The sequence below is a fragment of the Rattus rattus genome, chromosome 5 (genome assembly GCF_011064425.1).
Source record: "Rattus rattus isolate New Zealand chromosome 5, Rrattus_CSIRO_v1, whole genome shotgun sequence".
Classification (NCBI taxonomy): Eukaryota; Metazoa; Chordata; class Mammalia; order Rodentia; family Muridae; genus Rattus; species Rattus rattus.
Genome location: NC_046158.1, coordinates 11,833,581 through 11,854,220, shown reverse-complemented (window position 1 = coordinate 11,854,220; position 20,640 = coordinate 11,833,581). Strand labels below are relative to the sequence as shown.

Here is a 20,640-nt window from a genome sequence, read left to right as displayed (position 1 = left end):
TCCGCAACTCAAAGCAGACGTTACTGCAACTAAGGACACGTCTTCAAACCGTAGCCAGCCCGCCCCCGTCAGGGAGTCTGCAGGATGCCTGCAAGGGTGCCGGTGCGCGCGATTCAGTGACGTAAGGACGTGATGAAATAACGTTAACGGTGAAGGGGCGGGCATCCTGACGCAAACCACCCACCAGGAAATACCAGCCCAAGGGTGTACGCAGGCGCGGTGATTAGACTAGGGTTCTGCGCTTGCGCAATACCTGATGAAACGCAGCGCGTGCGTACTGGTGTCTAGGGCGATGGGCGGGGTGTGGACGTCTTCGGTATGGCAGCCGGCGGTCTTTCTCAGTCTTGGGCTTCCTGACACCTCCAGCAAGCGAGGTCTCTTGGGCCAGCTTCGCAGTTATGTACCCGCCGCCGCCGGCGCCGGCGCCTCACCGGGACTTCATCTCGGTGACGCTGAGCCTGGGAGAGAGCTACGACAACAGCAAGAGCCGGCGGCGGCGCTCATGCTGGAGGGTGAGGCGGGGTCCGGGCCGGGGAAGTCTTACCGAGGGAAGTGCCTAGCTGGAGCGTCTGTGTCGTTTCCAGCTTCCAGAAGTTTCTGTGCTGCGTCTGGTTCTCGCGGCTTAGGTCCCGGTGTTGTTGCTTCCCCTACGTAATGTCAGGCGCCCTGGGGTCCTTGGTTGAGGAGCACGGACACAGCATGTATGGTTAGATGTATGGTCCGTCGGTGCCTCAGCCAAGTGTTGGGGATTTCAGGAGTTTTTCCTCCAATGCACGTGCAGCTGGACACATGGTGTAACAGCTCTTTTGCCACGTATGAGCTAGCGTGCTCTGTCACCTCTGGCACTGCCCTGTCAATGTAAACTTTGCTGAGAGGGAACTTACCTGCCCTGTCTCTCCGAATTGCTCTCCTAACCGAATCTGTAACAAGTGTCATTTCCCGGCTCTTTCTTAGAAATGGAAGCAGCTTTCGAGGTTACAGCGGAATGTGATTCTCTTCGTCCTGGGCTTTCTGATTCTCTGTGGATTTCTGTATTCTCTTCAGGTGTCTGACCAGTGGAAAGGTATCAAATACCAGTGGTGCTAGGGCAGAGGGGATGGGAGGCTGAAGTCAGAGACATTATTGCGCTATCCAGATAAAACAGTACCACAAGACATATGTAGTGTCAGATTGACAAGAAATACACAGAAGGGAAAATGTGGAGCTCAGTATGACCATATGGTGTATACGTGACCCTGTAGGCTGCTCTCTAGGTCTTTGGGGCCAACAGTGCTGCCTCATCTTGTCAGAAAACATCAGTCAGTAGCAGCAGATCTATCAGCTCTAATCACATGTCCCTACCATGTGTTACTATGTGTTTGCCAAGGATCAGTGGATTCCTGAGAGGATGCCTAGGATCCCTTCTGGGCTTCATTAAGGTTGGAGACCCAAACATTGCTTCAGATTGCTCAAATCAAGCTGCCTGTTTAAGCACTATTAAGGTGATATGTTGGGCGAGGGGCGTTGTATGTTGTGCTTAAGGACACAGTCTGCCAAATGCTTGAAAAAGAATTGATTGAGCCTGGCAAAGGCTGTAGTCCCAGTACTTGGGAAATAGAGGCAGAAGATCAGGAGTTAAGGCCAGCTACATAAAACCCCGCTCAAGCTGGGAGGTGGTGGCACTTCTAATCCCAGTACTTGGGAGGGAGAAGCAGGTGAATCTGTGAGTTTAAGGCCAGCTTGGTTTCCAAAGTGAGTTCTGGGACAGCCAGGGATCCACAGAGAAACCCTGTCTCCAAAAGACAACAACACTAATACCAGATCTGATTCCTCTGGGCCTTCTTGAATTCAGTAGCTTTCTTGGAGGTCTCACTACCTGAAACAAATAGCACCTGTTTAGACATCTCTTCTGGAGCCTACCTGGGCCTTAAGGTGAAAGGTTTGCTTCCACAGCTCTGAGTGGCAGCCGTGCAGAAGTAGAGAAGATGAAGCTAGAAGTCCTGCCTGTCTTACCAGCTCCTCAGAAGGAAAGTGCTGAACCAGAAGGGTTTGCAGACATACTCTCTCAGGTATTTCCAGTAAAGGCTATGTGGGGTTGTCACTGGGGTCTGTTTTGGAGCGTTCTGAGTTGGCAAATCCTGCCTCAAAGAGGCTGAAGTGTTTCTTTTCTCTATCACAGTCAGCCTCCCACTGGCTCAGTTGAGGCTGTGTGTATAAAGTTGCGGAAGGAAGCGGCCGACACTTGCTTCATTCTCCTCTTTGAACTCCTCCATGGTTCAGCTCTTCTGTCAGGTGCTGGTTGCCTACTTATGAAGAGGGAGGAACCACAGAAGCTGATAGGAAGGGCAGGTGAGAGGCCAGCACTAGATAGGGTCAGACAGTTGGTTGGCATATGGCAGAACACAGATCAGCACTGAGAGGTGAACCATCCCTGGCTCCGTCTAAGAAGCCCCTGTCTCTGTCTGTGGGCAGGGCACGGTAGAAGGAGATAGACCTTTGCAAAGCCAGGCTGGGGTGTAGGAACTGGATCTGTCCAGTTGTGGTTCTGGAGGTGCCTAAGGGGCGTGGACAGTGTGCTCAGGAAGATCTGAGGAGGGAGAGGGGAGCTCTGCCCAGGCGGAGGTGCTGCCCAATGGGGCAAGATGCTGCCCAGGGAGGTTACAGTGTGGGAAAGAGTGAGGTCCCCATGCAGAGGGGCCTTGGAGAAATGTGTGAGAGCTGGCTTAGGAGCACCGAGGAGCTCACTGACTGCTATACTGTACCTAACAGGCAGTATGGGGCCATTACAGGTGGGTGGTGTTAGAATTACCTGTCAGAGAGGGCAGTTCTGGGAATCCTGGGTAGAGGTCGTATAGTTTGTCTGTTAGGGGTCAGAGTAGGCAGGCCTCTTGCTAGGGTACCAATCTGAGAAGCTTAGGGTTGTGGGTAGTGCAGCAGATGGAGCGCGCCTACTGGTAGGTCAGAGGCAGCAAAAGCCAGGTGCTGAGAGCTGACGTGTGATAGAGAAGGGCCAGACTCGGATTTCTTGAGAGTTGGGGCAGCTGTCCACTGCAGTTGAGTTCTACATCTCTAAAGCCTTTGGATATTTGTTTTTTGTTTGTTTTTGTTTTTAGTCTTTTGTTTTCCACATAGCCAAGACTACACCTAGCAGATGTTGCGAGTCTTCAGCTTCCCCTGTGGGTAGAGTCTTGGGCCTAGGTGGAGGTTTCACATCCCTGAAGACTATAGGGTATCATACAAGCAGGAATCCTCTGCTGACGGCCACTCTAGAAAAATGTCTCCTTGGTACTGGTTCCAGGTTGAGAATGGATGCAGGTTGGCCTGGGATCCAAGCATGGGATATCAGTCCTGGTGAATTTAGTCCTTCATTCTAATCGGGGAGCATTATCCTTTTTCTTCTTCAAAAAGCTTGTTACTAAGTTGCTAAATGTTCACCAGAAAGTACAAGAACAGACAGTGACTGGCAAGTTCCTTGGTCCGGCCATAGTGGGGAAGGGAGAATTTGGAGGGCAGTTAGCATGCCATCCTGGAGAACTGTTCATAGAGCTTTTGGTTGACAGACTTGCTTCCAGACAGGGGCTGTGCACAGGCTAACGTCCCCATGGCGACACTGCTTCCAGACAGGGGCTGTGCACAGGCTAACGTCCCCATGGCGACGCTGCTTCCAGTTTCCTTGTGTTCTTTGGCCTCTGACTCATGAACTGTCCTAACAAAGAATTCAGAGGTATTGTATGATAAAACCTTTCCTGGAGAGACATAACACACATATCTATTCACCTCCAGATAGGAAACCAATGACAGACCAAAGTCTAACTTGGGGAACCAGTGACTTATCGGGGTTACCTACAGGAATATGGGTGAGAGGTGACTCAAAAGACAGCTGCATCATGGAAGCCCACCCAGCGTGGGTGATCGTTCACAGAGCTGGAAACCTGGAGCCACTGAACAGTCACAGGCAGCTCGGCAGGCCGGACCCTCTTGCAGGCAGCTCGGCTGCATTGTGCTCTTTCCGGCAGCTGCTCTGGTCTCAGTGTTGGTAGCATGGCTTGTCTGAGGGTCTTCACTGCCACTCAGCTCCTTTGAGAGAGACTCTCAGCCTCTATTGCTTATTCTGACAGGGCTGGGCCTAGAGAATTTGGTCAGTTTCAAGGGTTTCCTGCTCAAGGATCTTCCTGCAGTCCAGTGGGAACTTCCCTCCTCGAGTTTCCCCGCAGCAGTGGGGCTGCCGAGTGGGAGAGGAGGCATTGAGTTTCTCCTGGTTAGTGTGCTGCCCCTGCAGCCTTATGCACTGTCAGGTGCTCAGCCTCTGGCCTTTCTCTACAAAGAGAAAGGAGCTTTGAAATATCTAGGCTTGAACTGACTTGAGTGTCACGTGTTTGAGGAGGAAGTTGGGGTGCTGGGACAGGTGTTCTGTGAAGGCACCATGGACACCTACTCAGGGCAGCTTCCTAAATACTTGCTGTGCCTCAGTAGATCTGATTGCGTACACACATTTGAACACAGTCGAGGTGTCATGTGGACCTAGTTAGTTTTTTGAGACAGGGTTTCTCTGTGTAACCCTGTCTGTCATGAACTCACTCTGTAGACCAAGTTGGCTTCCCACTCAGAGACCCACCTGCCCCTGCCTCCGAGTGCTGGGGTTAGGTCTGTGCCATCTGCTCTGCTTGGTTTGGTTTGGTTTGGTTTGGTTTGGTTTGGTTTGGTTTGGTTTGGTTTTGTCAAGATAGGGTTCTTCTATGTAGCCCTGGCTGTCTTGGGTCTCACTATAGACCAGGCTAGTTTCAAACTCACAGAGCTCTGCCTGCCTCTGTTTCCCAAGTGCTGGGATTAGAGGCATGCCCACCACCACCTGCCCGGCCATCATGTGTGTTTTTATCCTGAGTTTTTTATATCTTCTGTCATGTTAGTTCTTGTAGCTGGGTCATCCACTGGTATACATCCACTGGTATATGGTAAAGTAGCATGTATACTTTACCATAATTTACCAAGTTATTTGTTGAGGATATACATAAAGCTGAGAGTGAATTTCTGTGCCTGTTGCTATGGAAGCTCAGAAGTCTGGGAAGTATGCCATCTATTGACAGGCCTGCCCTGGGTGTGTGTGGGGGGGCTGCGGGGAGGCACCAAGACTCCCTACACTTTCTCAGATGGAGGGTGCATAGTCCTGGCTGCCATCCGAGGCATCCTTACCTTTGCCATTCTTACTCATCTCTGGGATTGTTTCAGCCTTAAAACATCCCCGTGAGGGCTCTTAGCCCCTTATCCAGCCTGTAGTAGTGATTTGGTATTTCTCCAAGTCCTTAAGCAGCTCGTCCCTCAAAGCCTCAGACTGCTAAAAAGGGAAACAAATTCCCCTCAAGGCTTGGTGGGGCACAGTAGTCCACTGCCCGCTTGGGGTTTGGCTGCACACTTGAGGGACAGCGTCTTACACAGAATGGAGAAGCCCAAGCCTGACGGGTGATGTACTTTCACATGTGACTCTGACTTTGGTTTAGAAGCGGCAAAGGCATTTGCGGCGGGGCCCTCCACACCTGCAGATCAGACCCCCCAACACCGTCTCCAAAGATGGGATGCAGGATGATGCTAAGGAGAGGGAAGCAGCCCTGGGGAAGGCTCAGCAGGAAGAAAACACCCAGAGAACCGTCATCAGGTACCGTTAGCAGGAAATGGGTCTGAATGTGCAGTATCTGATGCCAGCTTGCTTGGCTTGGTTTTGTTTTGAATGAAAACTCATTTTGTCTATGTCATATTTCCCATTTGAAACAGACAATATTCTAAAGATAGCTTTAGCGAGTTTCAGTATGCTGTCAGATTTCAGAGCCTGATCTCATAGTGTGCTGGTCTGTTTGAGATCAAGGCTGTTAAGGAATGTGAGGGTAGAGTTTGAAGAGAGGGACTAGAGTAAGGAGGAAAGTCAGGCTTGGCCTTTCTCTGTGAGGGCAGCTGCGGGAGTGACCACTGGTTGACAGGCACCTCCTTTTCTAGCCACTTCTGGCTTGGCAGTGAGCAGAATGAGAGGGCATGGCCTGGCCCCTGGACTCAGATGACACCTGTAAGCCCGCACGTTTCTTGCTTGCAGCACCCACAGATACCTCAGCCTGGATGGCTTTCAGCTCCATTCTACTCAGTGCCACACTGAAAGCATCAAAGCCTGCACAGCTGTTCTGAGGATGTGGAACCTGCGGGCTACAGTCTGTAATCACATAAGGAGACAGTGTGGAAGTAGCAGTGTAGAAAAGTCCCAGGGAGGGGTTGGGGATTTAGCTCAAGGCCCTGGGTTCGGTCCCCAGCTCCGAAAAAAAAGTCCCAGGGAGGAACTCATGATTACGTGTGCAGAGGAAGAGATGCTTCCAAAGCCAGTGTCCGGTTCAGCTTGGGCTCGCTTAGGATGCTCTCAAGGACAGAAGCTCTCAGTAGCTGAGCCCACTTATGCTCAGGTTTTTGAAGCAGTCCTTTGTGTTCTTACTTCTGTGCGTGCTAAAGTTGGAGTGACACAGAAGACTCGCCTGGCCCCTGTGACCTGCAACTCTGTGAAACAGCCTGTGTTATAGGAATAAAGAAAAAAGCCACATGTGGTAGGACACTCCTTTAGTCCTAGCACTTAAGAGGTAGAGGCTGGTGGATATCTGTTTGAGGCCAGCCTGGTCTATATAGGAAGCTCTAGGCCAGCCAAGGTTACTCCAAAGAAAGGGGGAATGGGGGAGCTGGAAGGATAGAGGTTAAGAACACTTGTTCTTGCAGAGGACCCAGGTTTAGTTCTCAGCACCCACACAGCAGCTTACAACAATCCATGACCACAGTTGCAGGAATCTGACTTCTCCTCTGGCATTCGAGGCACCAGGCACACAGGCAGTACAAATACATGCAGGCAAGCATTCAGTACACATAAAATACAAATAAAAAAAGAAAAAGAAATGCACTGTAGACCTAGGAGGTAGTAGTGCACACCTTCAGTTCCAGCATTTGAGAGACAAAGTGAGGGGGACTCCTGTAAGTTTGAGGCCAGCCTGATCTACAGAGCAAGTTCCAGGACAGGCATGGCTACACAAAAACCCTGTCTCCAACAAATGAAAACTAAACAAAGATACACAGTAGCAAGACCAGAACAGAAAGCCTTCAGACCCAGGCTCAACCATGTGCTTATCATCACATAAAGCTGTAGGCAGACTCCCCAGTGTCATATCTGAGTAGAGACAGTGCCGACCCAGGAGGGTGCCCTGACCTCTGCACCCACTTCACTTTGGGTTTATTCAGTTACAGCCACTACTGTAGAAGCTTCAGTCTCTGGCCACTGCGTCGCTCCCCAGGCTTGCTCCTTGAGGTTCCCTACAGATCTCAAGAACTCCTTGCTTAGGTCTCTCTGAGCTAGGCTTTTTTTTTTTTTTTTTTTTTTGGTTCTTTTTTTCGGAGCTGGGGACCTAACCCAGGGCCTTGCGCTTCCTAGGCAAGCGCTCTACCACTGAGCTAAATCCCCAACCCCTAGGCTTTTTCTTAGAACCACCCTAGGATGTCTTCTCTCCGCCCAGATGGCTGTCTCCAGGAGAGAGCCATGTTCTGGATAGTGTGTGCGCGTCAGGACCGACTGCCTGCTTGTTCTTCTCTCTATGTTCCCTGCTCCGACCAGCATTCCTCTCGGGGCAGGCTTTGTCCTAGGCATAGTGTGGGGTTTGGAGGGTTGATCTAGCTGACTGCTTTCTCCTCTCCCCTCAAGCTGGCGGGGAGCAGTAATTGAGCCTGAACAGGCCACTGAACCTCCTTCCAAAAGAGCTGAAGCCTCCATCAAGCCTCTGTTTTTGGCGTCCAGGATATGGAAAGAGCCAGGTGAGGAGTTTCCCTGCCTCACCCTCGCCTCACCAGAGCCTGTGCTCAAGCACCCGGGGGCTGGCACTCTGCATCCAGGTTGTGACCTCCTGCATGAGCCCTGTGCCGTTCACCTTTCAGCATCTGTACTCTGTCCGCATACCTCACACAGCTTTGTGACTGTCAGTGACTTCTCAGCTGCTCTGATCTTGTGCCTGAGCACTGAGCAGCCAGAGGATGCTCTGTTGGAGAAGGCTGGTTTCGCCATTCTGTTCCTGGGCCAGGTTGTGCCTGAGCATGAAAAAATACATGTTTACTCTTTATTGTATATGTGTCTTCAGACACACCTGAAGAGGGCATTGGATTCCATTGCAAATGGTTGTGAGGGCTGGAGAGGTGGCTCAGCGGTTAGAGCACTGACTGCTCTTCCAGAGGTCCTGAGTTCAATTCCCAGCAACCATATATATGGTGGCTCACAACCATCTGTAATGGGATCTGATGCCCTCTTCTGGCCTGCGGTTGTACATGCAGGCAGAGTGCTGTCAACATAATAAATAAATAAATCTTTAAAAAAAAAAAAAATGGTTGTGAGCCACCATGTGGTTGCTGGGAATTGAACTCAGAACCTCTGGAAGAGCAGTCGGTGCTCTTAACCACTGAGCCATCTCTCCAGCCCCAAAGTCATATGTTTTAATAATAAAGATTCAATAAAAATAATTTTTTGTCATTCTTTTTGTCGTTGCTGTAAAATTAAAATAAAGCTGTCTTTTACCTTGCACTGAATCCACACCCTAGTGCCCCATACATCTGTGGGATATCTTCTTCATCTCAGTCAGCAAAGCCTCACCCGCTCTGCTCCATCCCATATCACACTGCCGATGGCTACTCTGAGCCTGGCAACAATCTCTCCACCTATCTAGTTCCCAAGGCAGGATGCCACTATGCCAGACACACACATCCCAATTCTGTGACGGCCCAGGGTTTCCAGCCACCACACACTCTCTTGAACTCGAATAAATCGCCACAGGAAAGAAGACACCACACAGTAGCCTCTGATCCGATTGATGAGATAGAATTGCCCACATAGACATACAAAGCCCTGTACACACCCATCCTTAAGAATTTACACAACAACCTGTAAATGTGCAGAGAGGAATCTTAACATCCGCCTCCATGTTCTCTTGGCTGCTCCTCTCCCTTTTCTCCAGTCTCCTCCTCCTCCTCTCTAAAACTGTTCTCCCACCCATCCATCTTTCTTGTCCAATGACAGGCCTCGTTCTATCTTCTACCTGCTTTCACCTGCATAATGACATTATCCTACATTTTGTTTTTCTTTTTTTGTTTGTTTTTGAGACAGGGTTTTTTCCTTGTAGCCCTACCTGTCCTGGAACTTGGTATGTTGTAGATCAGGCTGGTCTCTGCAGAGGTAGATCTGCGTGCCTCTGTCTCTCCAGTGCTGGGATTAAAGGTGTGAACCACTACCATCAGCATCAATACAAATAAAGGTCTTATTAATGGAAAAGAAGAGACAGGGCTGGAGAGATGGCTCAGTGGTTAAGAGCACTGACTGCTCTTCCAGAGGTCCTGAGTTCAATTCCCAGCAACCACATGGTGGCTCACAACCATCTGTAAAGGGATCTGATGCCCTCTTCTGGCCTGCAGTCACATATGCAGGCAGAATGCTGTACTTAAAATAAATAAATAAATCTTTAAAAAAAAAAAAGAAGAGACAGAGTTTCTCTTGATGTATCAGCTTATTTCCAGACCTCACCAGTCTCTGGGCCACTCGGGTTCACTGGGATTGTAGCACTGTTTACTGTGATATGCTTGGTCTTGGCCTCATGTCCTGTGTGTATTAGCCTATCCCCATTCTCAGTGCTTGGCCTGCTTCTGTTACTGTATCCACTTTGAGGTAAGACCTGTCTGCATAGCTTCATTGTACATTGAATCTTAGAACCTACTGGGAAGAGGTGTGTGGGGTGACACCCCACAGATTTGCTTGTTCAGGAGAAGGAAGTTTCCAGTGGAGTGAGGCACTGTCACATAAGTGCTGATGTTGCTCCCATGGGACTCTGGAAACCGGTCAGCGTGGAGAGCGTGCACACTTAGAGCATGTCTGCCAGTCTGTCCAGTCACTGGTTCCTGCTTATCCCTAAGTTCCCATTGCACATCAGTGGCCAGGTTCCCCATTCATTATCTGCAGTGTAGTGGTAGACCGTAGGAATTCTGCCCTCTTCCCCTTGAACAGAGGGACCTGAGGTCCTAGTGCTGTTGAGTGTGGCTTCCAGGTAACATGCCTACTTGTCACTGTACCTCTGAGAGCCTTACCTTTACTTTGGCCTCCTGCCTTCTCCACTTCACTGTAACTTGTGCTTCTGGCCAGCGTCTGTCTTGCCACATTAACTGAAGGATCATGAGTGGTCTTTGGAAGCTTTGCCTGCCCCAAGAGCGGAACTGCTCTGCTACTTGTGCTTTCTCCTCTCCAGTTCCCCCAAATGAGCGCCAGAAGGGAGTGATTGAGGCCTTTCTCCATGCTTGGAAAGGTTACCAAAAGTTCGCTTGGGGCCATGATGAACTGAAGCCTGTGTCCAAAACCTTCAGTGAGTGGTTTGGCCTGGGCCTCACCCTGATCGATGCCTTGGATACCATGTGGATTTTGGGTCTGAAGCAAGGTAATGACTCGTTTTTTGTTTGGACTGAGTTTCCACGTGTGACTCATAAGCCAAAGCAACATGAGAAAGTTTCCTCCATGTGAGCTTCCATTGGACTCTGGTTCTCTCTTGTCTTGGATACAGGAAAATGTGTGCTTGGTGTGCTCGGGGCCTGCCTCTCATTCACAGGCTTGCTCAGAGCAGCTGTCCAACACCTCCTGAAGAGGTGGTGTGGCCTTGGACTCTGAGCCAAGCCTGCTCTGATGCAGGGAGCGGCCTGGACTTGCTCTGGCTTTGCAGCTCCAAGATGCCCTGCTGAGGTTACTCAGATCCCATTTAACTCGGTAGTGTGCTTTCTTCATTTCTAGATTGAGAATTGTTTTCATTTTAAGTTTTATTCTTTTAAAAGACTTTGCTCATGTGTAGGCATGTGCATATGATAGGAGCACAGGTGCCCTTGCAGAGCCAGAGACAGCAGATCCTCTAGATGCAGAGTTACACATGGTTATGAGTCTCCCTATGGTGCCGACGCCATCCTACGAGAACGACACTGTAGCTGCCAAGCTGTCACCCCTGCCCCAAGGTTTTTTGCTTGAGCAGCTTGCTGGCTGCCTGTGAGCCATTCACGTGCTGCTTGTGACATGGCATCTGGAGGGGACTGTGCTTACCAGGGCTGCTCCACGGAAGAACCTTTACTGCAGAAGGCGTTTGCTTGGGGGTTGTCGGTTCAATCTCTTTGTTTTGTGTATGTGTGGGCACTTGTGTGTATTATGGCACACATGCAGAGGTCAGAGGTCAACTTGTGGGTTCTAGGCACTGAACCCAGGTTGTCAGACTTTGGCGGTAAGTGCCTCTATTCACTGCCCATCTCTCCTGTTTGTTGTTTAAAGGCAGGACTCAGATAACCTAGACTGACCCTGAGCTCACTGTGTAGCTGAAGATGCTACTTCCGTAGTATACTGCTCCGTGCTTGATTTTTTTTTTTGTTTGTTTGTTTGTATTTTGTTTTTTGGTTTTTAAAAGATCAGTCTTAGGGGATAAAGGGACAACTCAGTGTTTAAGAGTACAGACTGCTCTTCAAAGGACCAGGTTCTGTTCCTAGGGCCCACAGGGCAGCTAACAACTGTCTGTAACTTCAGTTGCAGAGAATCTGATGCACACACACATTACACAGACATTCATACCTGCAAAACATCCATACATGTAAAATAAAAATAAAATGGCAAAGTATATGTTAAAACGGGAGGACTGAAGAAATGGCTTAATAGTTAGAGTAGTGGTTGCTCTTGGAGAGGACCTAGGTTTGCTTCCCACTACCTATTTGTAACCCCTTTTCCAAGGGGGATCTGGCGCCACCTTCTGGTCTCTGGGGGCATTGTACATATATTGTGTATACACACATGCGCAGGCACACTCTCACACACACATGTACACACAAAACACCCATATACATAAAAATAAAGTAAATAACAGGGTCTTAGTATATAGCTTTAGGTATCCCAAAAGGTACTGTGTAGCCCCTGGCCTTGAACTTTGGGCAGTCCTCCTGCCTCGGCCTCCCAAGTGCTAACATTACAGGTTGTTCCACCACAGAGAGACCAGTTTGGACATTTGCTCTTCTGCTTTCTTCATTCCACAGAATTTAAGGAAGCCAGGAAGTGGGTGTCGGAGAACTTACACTTTCAGAAGAATGTCGACGTCAACCTGTTTGAGAGTACTATCCGAATCTTAGGGGGCCTGTTGAGTACCTACCACCTGTCTGGGGACAGCCTCTTCCTGAGCAAAGCCGTGAGTATTCCTGGTCAGTCTTCCTGTGAACAGGTGTGTGGAATTTGGAGAAATTGTTTCTGCTTCCCTCTTTCAGTGCATTTCCCCTGCACTGGCATGTGTGAGCTGCCTTCCTATTATTGCTGCTGTGATGTATAGGAAGGTGCTTGATGCTGATGCTGTAGCTGTGACGTATAGGAAGGTGCTGGATGCTGTAGCTGTGACGTATAGGACCATGATTGATGCTGATGCTGTAGCCTAGTTTTGCTGTGAAATAGTGTTAGAAAGCCACCAAACCGAGCTTCACTACCTGGTTGGACACAGATGGGTAAAATGTGGAAAACTGCTCTAACTTGGATCTCTGGTGCTCTTATGCTAGGAAGATTTTGGAAACCGGTTAATGCCTGCCTTCACTACACCCTCCAAGATTCCATACTCTGATGTGAACATTGGCACTGGATTTGCCCACTCGCCCCAGTGGACTTCAGACAGCACGGTGGCAGAAGTGACAAGCATTCAGTTGGAGTTCCGAGAGCTCTCCCGTCTTACCGGGATTAAGAAATTCCAGGTAGGGGCTGGAGGTTAAGAGCCCTTGCTGCTCTTATAAGAAGACCTGGGCTTAGTACCCAGAAGCTACGTGGTGGCTCACACCCTCTGTTTTGTGCTTTTTTGTTGTTTGTTTGATTTGAGACAGGGTTTCACTATATCGCCCAGACTTGACTAAAACTCCGTACACAGACCATAGACGTCCACCTGTGTGCCTCCAGAGTGCCGGGTTACAGGTGCCTCCAGCCACACACGGCTGTCGAACAGTCTCTGTAACTCCAGGCCCAGGGGTCTGACACCTCATTTGACCTCCATATGCACTAGCCGTGCATGTGGCACACATACATGTAGGCAAACACTCGTACACATAAAATAAGAATAAAATCTCAGGGACAAAAAATGTTTTTTCAGGTAAGAAGGGCAGGTTCTAGCTAGACATGGTTTCCCTGGGTCTAAGTGTTTCTCACGAGTGTAATTGCTATGCTGTTTTGCTGTGTGAATTTCATGTTTTGTTTTTTTAATTAAACATTTTTAACTTATTTGTGCGGGGCTATACTTGGTGGTGCTGTGTGTGTGTAGGTCAGGGGACAGCTAAGGTGGACTCTGTCCTGTCTTTCTACCTTTATATAACTGCGTTCAAGGATCAAGCTCAGGTTTCTAGGTTGCCTGGCAAATACCTTTACCTGCTGGACCACCTGATTGTTCCTTACTGATTTTCAAATCTGTTATTTTAAACCGTCTATTTAATAGCCCTTCTCCTCTTGTGCAGTGCAAGCTTGTGCCAGTTAAAAACTCTGTGCTTCTATTCCTAGCCCCTGACAGCTCCAGGCTGCTGTCTCTGGGAAGGGGTATGTACAAGGGACTCACGGGGTGGAGGCCATACACATCTCCTGATGGCCTCCACACAGCCTCCTCTGTGCGCTGCAGTTGTTGGGGTTCCTGTCTTTCCCTGCTATAATCATCACACACATGGATGGTTTCACTGTAGTCTTGCTGCTCTGCTGCTGATACACACATTTGGTTGCTTCTGGGTCTTAGCTGTCTGAGTGACGTCGCTCTGCATGTGGCATACAGAGAGTTGTTTGAGATGCACTTTGAATCCTTGAGCTTCTTCCCTTGAACTGGACTTGCTGGGTCACATGGTAATTCTGTGTGTACTGTTCCAGAGAACCAGCATGCTTCCCACTAGGACAGCACCGTTTTCCTTTCCTGTCAGTAATAACAAGATCCCAGTTTCTCCACATCCTCCACAGCACATCTTTGAGCAGACTTTCCATGAACAGCCATTGTGGCTTGTGTGAGGTAGCATCTCAATGTGATTGACCTTTATTTCCCTAGTGTTCCTTACGTCTTTTCATGTGCTTATGTTAGTGCTCTGGAGAAAGGTCTCTTTGAGTTCTTTTGACCATTACCTCTTTGTGTTAGGTTCTGGAATTAAACTCAGGTTCCTGGCATTGAAGCTGCCTTGCATTGCCTCTTGGCCCACTTTGTCTTGTGTTGTTTCTGGTATGGATAGCAAGCCTTCCAACTTTATCCATTCTCTTTTTTTTTTTCTATTTTTTATTCTTTCATACTTGCACTCCCTTTATCCCTCCCAGTTTCCTCCCCATCACACCCTGAACCCCCCTTTCCTCTCTCCCAGATCCATTCCTCAGTTTCTCTTCAGAAAAGAGCAGGCTTCCCAGGGATATCAACCAAACAAGGTACAAGTCTAGATACAAACCCTCACATCAGGGCCAGGTGAGGCAACCATTAGGAGGGACAGGGTCCCAAGGACAGAGACACCCTACGCCCACTGTTAGGAGTCCCATAAGTCACCAAGCTAAGAACTGTATGCAGAGTCTGTAACACAGACCGATGTAGGCTCTGTGATTGCCACTGAAGCCTCAGCCCCTGTGAACCCTGCTTAGTTGATTCTTAAACCCTGTGGCTCCTACAGTTTCTCCTCCCCTACTGTGTTTCCAAAGCTCCAAGGAAACACATGGAGTTCGGGTTCTTTCTTCACCCAGTGTTCTGCTGCTGTGGGTCTCTGCATCTGCTCCCAGTAGCGGCCGGAGGAAGACCGTCTGGTGACGATTGGGCTAGGCACTGGTCTCATAATTTAAACTTTTTGAAAATTGTATGTAAGTTTTAGGATGGGCTTCTTTGAGTTTCAAAAAGATAGGGATTGCATTGACTTTGTAGATCACTTTGGGGATTCTGGACACCCAACAGTAAAGCCTTGTGAACATAAGAGCGCTTATTTACTTAGACTAGTTTTTATTTATTTGATTTTTGAGACAGGGTTTCTCTGTATAGCCCTGGATGTCCTGAAACTCTGTAAACCAGGCTAGCCTCGAACTTAGAGATCCCACCTGCCTTTGCCACTTAAGTGCTGGGATTGAAGGCTTACAACACCACTGCTCAGCTGTTGATAACAGTTTTTATTTTTTAAGATTTATTAATTTATTATGTATGAGTACACTATAGTTGTCTTCAGACACACCAGAAGAGGGCATCAGATCTCTCTCTCTTTTTTTTTTTAAAGATTTATTTATTTATTTTGTATATGAGTACACTTTAGCTGTCTTCTGACACACCAGAAGAGGGCATCGGATTCCATTACAGATGGTTGTGAGCCACCATGTGGTTGCTGGGATTTGAACTCGGGACCTCTGGAAGAGCAGTCAGTGCTCTTAACCACTGAGCCATCTCTCCAGCCCTGTATCAGTTTTAATACCTTTCTTCAGTGGTGTTTTGTTTTGAAACAAGGTCTTGCTGTGTAGTCCTAACTGGCCTGGGACTCACTATATAGACCAAGCTGGTCTCGAACTGAGATCCACCTGTCTCTACATCTGACCCCTTAGTCCTGGAATTGAGGTTAAAGATGTATATCACCACACCTAGCCCTCTCTGCAGTGCTGTACAGGTTATTCTAGAAGTCTTGTACCTCTGCAATTGATTTCTAAATATTTCATTTTATTCTTCATGAAATATTTGTGTTTTTCTCACATACAGCTTCTGCCGTGTTGAGATGGTTCCCACTTTTGGTTTATTTGGTCTCTGTGATGTTAAAGCAAATCTCAGGCCGCATGCATACGAGATACCACCAAGCCACAGTCAAACCTGAAGCAGTTCTTCTTTGCTTCTCATTGGTTGTGTTGTTGTTGAATGTTTTTATTAGGAAAGGGAAGAATCAGTTTCCTTGTAGTGATTCTGGCTTTTTGTTTGTTTGTTCATTTGTTTGTATGTTTCTCTAAGACAGAGTCTTAGTCTGTGGTCCAGGCTGGTCTTGAACTTAATACAATTCTCCTGAGTCACAGGCCTGAGCTGTTATGTGTTGGTTGATCTGATACTGTTTAATCAATTGAGATGGTCATAGTGTTGACATTTGTGACATTTAGTGATTTTCATGTGCAGAACCATCATTGCATTTTGAATCATGAGTCATGACAGCTTAATACGTCGCTAAATTGCCTTGCTAGCATGTTGTAGAGGATCTCTGCATCCTCTTAGGTAAAGAAACTGGTTTAGTTTCCTTCCTACGTGTGCTTCCCTGTGGCTTCAGTGCTAGGATATTGCTGGCTTCGTGGAGAGTGTTCCCTTCCATTTCCTGAAGTTTGACAAGAAATGACTGGAGTAAGCCCACTTTCCCCTTGTCTGCCACAGGAGGCCGTGGAGGAAGTGACAAAGCACATCCACTCCCTGTCTGGGAAGAAAGACGGGCTGGTGCCTATGTTCATCAACACGAACAGCGGCCTCTTCACCCACCCGGGAGTGTTCACCTTGGGTGCCAGGGCTGACAGCTACTACGAATACCTGCTGAAACAGTGGATCCAGGGTGGCAAGAAGGAGACACAGTGAGGCCTGACCACTGCCTTGATGCAGGGCCCCCAGCTTCTGTCCCCACACTGGGCTAGGAGCAGTAGTCACGCAGGTGGTTTGGCTCCTTAACAGGAACTCACTTCCCAGATGGCCGGGGCCATTCAGTCAGTACGGCCCCCTTGTAGCGGCATTCATGTTGGCAGGTGCTCAAGGGCCTGAGCTCTGACTCAGGCTGTGTGTGCAGCATTTGCTTTCTGGGCAGGGCCAGGTCCGTAGAGCTTGTGTGTGGGTCAAGCTTAGTGAAGCTCCTGGTCCTGTAGCTCTGAGGAAGACAGTATCACGGCAGAGCTCAGAGTAAGCTGACTTGTGCTATTCACAGGTTGCTGGAAGACTATGTTAAAGCCATCGAGGGGATCAAAGCTCATCTGCTTCGACAGTCTCAGCCCAGAAAGCTCACCTTCGTGGGAGAGCTTGCCCATGGCCGCTTCAGTGCCAAGATGGTAAGTCATGTGGACTGGCAGAGCCTTTGGGAAGCTGCTGCTTTTGCTGTGACTTTCAAGATCTTAGCTTTTGTTTTCCAGTAACAAGGAAATCTAGTCATCAGCTATGTGCCATGGCCACACGTTGATCTTTGCTGCCTGCCTGGCTTGACCTGTTCTCCTGACAGCCCCAAGCAGAGGCCCCACATACCCTGCAGTAGCAGGCATGGGCTCTCCCAGGTGCAGCTGGCTTCCTCGTGGTCCTCTCTGTGGTTCCTGAAGTGCACCAGATCTCTGAAGGTGTTTGTAGGCAGGTTGAGGGGATCCAGAAAGCTGGGTCAGTATGACCCCCAGTGAGAACTTGCACTTAGTTTTTTCCCTGGACTCTAGGGCACAGAGTGCTTTGCCTGGACCTGAGTCTGCATGTGACAAGTGTTGCAGGCCTCACTGCTCCTGAGGCTTCTTTTCCTCCAGTTAGGTTGACTGTTCTTGACACTGGCCAAGCAGCATGAGTCTAGGCCCAAATGTGAGGAGATACTTTGTTTCCAGGACCACTTGGTGTGCTTCCTGCCAGGGACGCTGGCCTTGGGCGTCCACCATGGCCTGCCGGCTGACCATATGGATCTGGCTCGGGCACTCATGGAGACCTGCTACCAGATGAACCAGCAGATGGAGACAGGTCTGAGCCCTGAGATTGCACATTTCAACATGTACCCTCGAGCAGATCATAAAGACGTGGAGGTCAAGGTGTGCCTGGGCATGGGCTGGACTTGGGCAAGGGTGGTGCCAGCAGGGGTGGATATTCCCTGAGCCTCTTGCTCTGCCCCTAGCCGGCTGATAGGCACAACCTGCTGCGGCCGGAGACCGTGGAAAGCCTGTTCTATCTGTACCGCGTCACAAAAGACCGCAAGTACCAAGACTGGGGCTGGGAAATCCTGCAGAGCTTCAATAAGTACACACGGGTGAGCTGTTAGGTGCCTCTCTGTGGTCTTGGCTGGTGACAGACACAGCTGGATTCCTGCAGAGCTCTGGCTGGACCTACCCTTGAGACTGCTGTGGCACAGACTGAGAAGAGGGTTTTCTCAGGCCTCCAGTTGTCTGCTCCCGAGTTGTGGAGGGCCTTGATGGTAGTCATCCTGCTGAGCTTGGTGCTGTCAGGGCCCTGTTGTCTGTGGAAACTTAGAGATGTCTAGTGTTTCCAGGCTCACTCTCAGGACCCAAGCTTTTCTGAGAAGGGTCTTTTATTCTAGCCCTGTCAGACCCATGGCTTATGAGTGAGCCAGAGTACTGACCTCACACGCGCCCCTCCCCAGCTGGGCTCCATGGCCTACCTTGTCCTCTCTTTCTCTGTAAAGTGGCCAGAAAAGGTTAGAGCTAGATGTGGTCTAAATGTGACACCTAGCTCTTTGTTCCAGACTTCAGCAGCTCCACATTCTTGCCTGTAGCTGCCCTGGGTTGTGCGTAACAAGCTAGACCCTGGACAGGTGCTGTAGCTGTACCCTTGTGGAGGTATTTTCTGGCCACTCGGGGGTTGTTGGCATTTTACAGGGTCCTCTGTAGAGATGTGGTTGACTTTGGCTATTACCTAGGTAGTTACGAGGATAGAGCCTACCCTAGGGCCACATAGGTAGGGCTGAGCAAGTCGCCTGACTGACACCAAAGCTAGTGCTTCTCCTCCTGTGTCACTGAAGCTTTGACTCTTACACAGGTTCCCTCGGGTGGCTATTCTTCTATCAACAACGTCCAGAATTCCCACAAGCCTGAGCCCAGGGACAAGATGGAGAGCTTCTTTGTGGGAGAAACACTGAAGTACCTCTACCTGCTGTTTTCTGATGACCTGGAGCTGCTCGGCCTGGACACCTGTGTGTTTAACACAGAAGCTCATCCCCTGCCCATCTGGTCTCCTGCCTAGGAGAGCACCTGGCCTGGGCACTAATGGAGACCAAGGTGGTCCTGTTGGTCTGTGACCTTCACAGGGCGGCTTCACAAGCTGGCAGGATGCTCCTGCCCAGTTATAGGTCTCTCCTGATTCAGCTTTTCATGAAGGTGGTGGGAGGGGCAGGAGTCAGATCAGCAGGTATGGGTTCTGGGATTTAGGCTGGTGAGTCTACCAAACCTTTGACTTCCTCAAAACCTCATATCATGGCTCACGATTCCCATGCCTGAATGACCCTGTTGGCTGGCTGCCGGCAGCCCCATGGTAGTACCAAGACTTCTTATCACCTCCTGGGACCACCCAGGACCCCAGTGCCTGTATTGAGTTCAGAGTGATAGCCCAAGCCAGTGAGGTGCTGGGCTTGGCCCAATGGCCTATAAAAGCCCTGATTCCGCTGGCCCAGTGTGACCTTGAGGGTCCTTGTGGCTCTAGTGTTTACGGGTTGGACTCAGGGATCCTCCTGGCTACCCTAGTGGGCTGGCAGGGGCTAGAACAGCAAATTTGTCTTATTCCCAGGATAACCCTGGTACAATGTGATTTCTCATCCGAGAAGAAAGTGGACTTGGTCCCACTGTAATGAGTCTTGGGGAGAGGAGGAAAGGGGTGGTGTCTGTTTAGACTGACCTTAAGGGGATAGCAAGTTCTCTTGATAATATCTCAGTAACTACCCCTAAAGTCAGAGTTCCTGCCCACTTCAGGTAGGAAGACCAAGCTGGGAAAAGCAGGCTTTGGGACCATTATACAAACAGGCCAGGATGCTCAGCTGTGCTATCTCAGAGTGGTCTGTGAAGAGCGTCTGCTGCTGCTGGCCGACAGCTGCATGGTAGTTTGCACCTTGACGTCCGAACTCATGGAGTAGGCCTGGCCTATCTTTGACGAGTCGTTACTAGAGCGTCCGTCCCTGGGCCTTGGCTAGGATTCCTTATCCAAGCAGCACAGCCTAGGACAGAGCAGACAACCTAAGGACCTTAAGGCTCTGGGCCTGTGTTCCCTGTGCTCCGAGATGGGAACTCCTTGCCTGCAGCTCAAAGCGTCTCAGTGGCAGCCTGCGCCTCTGAGGTACACTAGTTGCTCTGGGAGTTTCCTGTCAAACACTTGTACCCCAAGCCAGTCCTAACACCAGAAGTCTACAAAGAAGGACCTGGCTGGTAACATGTCCTTAGTCTCGAATTCATGGGCAGAAGCTCTCCCCCTTCTCCCCCCAAATCAGTTGTAGTCCCTCCCACTGATGTTAGCTTCTCCCTACGCTGTCCTGTGCCAGGAGCCCCATAGGCTTGTGAATGGACAGGCTCTGGCTGTGGTGAAGGCTGAAGCAGTTGAGAAGTATATTCTCCATCCCCAGCCTTCTCCCAGATGTATTCTGGAAGGTGTGGTTGGTATCAAAGGGATAGCAACTGCCCTGTGGCCCTCTGAAGAATTTCTGTGGATCAGAGTAACTGGGTAGAGGCCCACAAAGCTGGGAGCCACATTAAAGCAGACAACATGGGAATGGTCCTGGGAGGGGAAGCCAGTGCCCAGGAGGGGCAGATTTCCCCCCATCCCTCCTCTGAAGCGGGAAACCTAAGAGCTGGAGTCTCTGCTCAATTAAATGTCTAACTGGTCTCAGCGGGCTGTGTGCAGTGTGTTATTTTTGTCTAGAGCATGTCTCCAAATATCTCATCCCTCCGCGCATGAACCC

The 20,640-nt window shown here is 49.6% G+C and overlaps 1 protein-coding gene across 1 annotated transcript; it reads left to right on the top strand.

Moving 5' to 3' along the window:
- Nucleotides 1-276: 276 nt before the first annotated feature.
- Nucleotides 277-20,568, top strand: Man1b1 (mannosidase alpha class 1B member 1). Its single transcript, XM_032903110.1, has 13 exons — nucleotides 277-512; nucleotides 955-1,063; nucleotides 1,933-2,048; nucleotides 5,475-5,629; nucleotides 7,691-7,800; nucleotides 10,266-10,451; nucleotides 12,070-12,218; nucleotides 12,577-12,765; nucleotides 16,392-16,582; nucleotides 16,927-17,047; nucleotides 17,576-17,773; nucleotides 17,857-17,988; nucleotides 18,735-20,568. Exons 1-13 carry the CDS (start codon nucleotides 399-401, stop codon nucleotides 18,936-18,938), a joined length of 1,974 nt encoding a protein of 657 aa, XP_032759001.1. The 5' UTR covers nucleotides 277-398; the 3' UTR covers nucleotides 18,939-20,568.
- The last annotated feature ends 72 nt before the right edge of the window (nucleotides 20,569-20,640 follow it).

What these genes read in the sequence shown, in the direction of transcription:
- Man1b1 (XM_032903110.1), top strand. Translation starts at nt 399, where the DNA reads ATGTACCCGCCGCCGCCGGCGCCGGCGCCTCACCGGGACTTCATCTCG. An exon ending in GGTGTCTGACCAGTGGAAAG is followed by an intron (nt 1,064 to 1,932) that starts GTATCAAATACC and finishes TTGCTTCCACAG; the next exon opens with CTCTGAGTGGCAGCCGTGCA. An exon ending in CCGGGATTAAGAAATTCCAG is followed by an intron (nt 12,766 to 16,391) that starts GTAGGGGCTGGA and finishes TGTCTGCCACAG; the next exon opens with GAGGCCGTGGAGGAAGTGAC.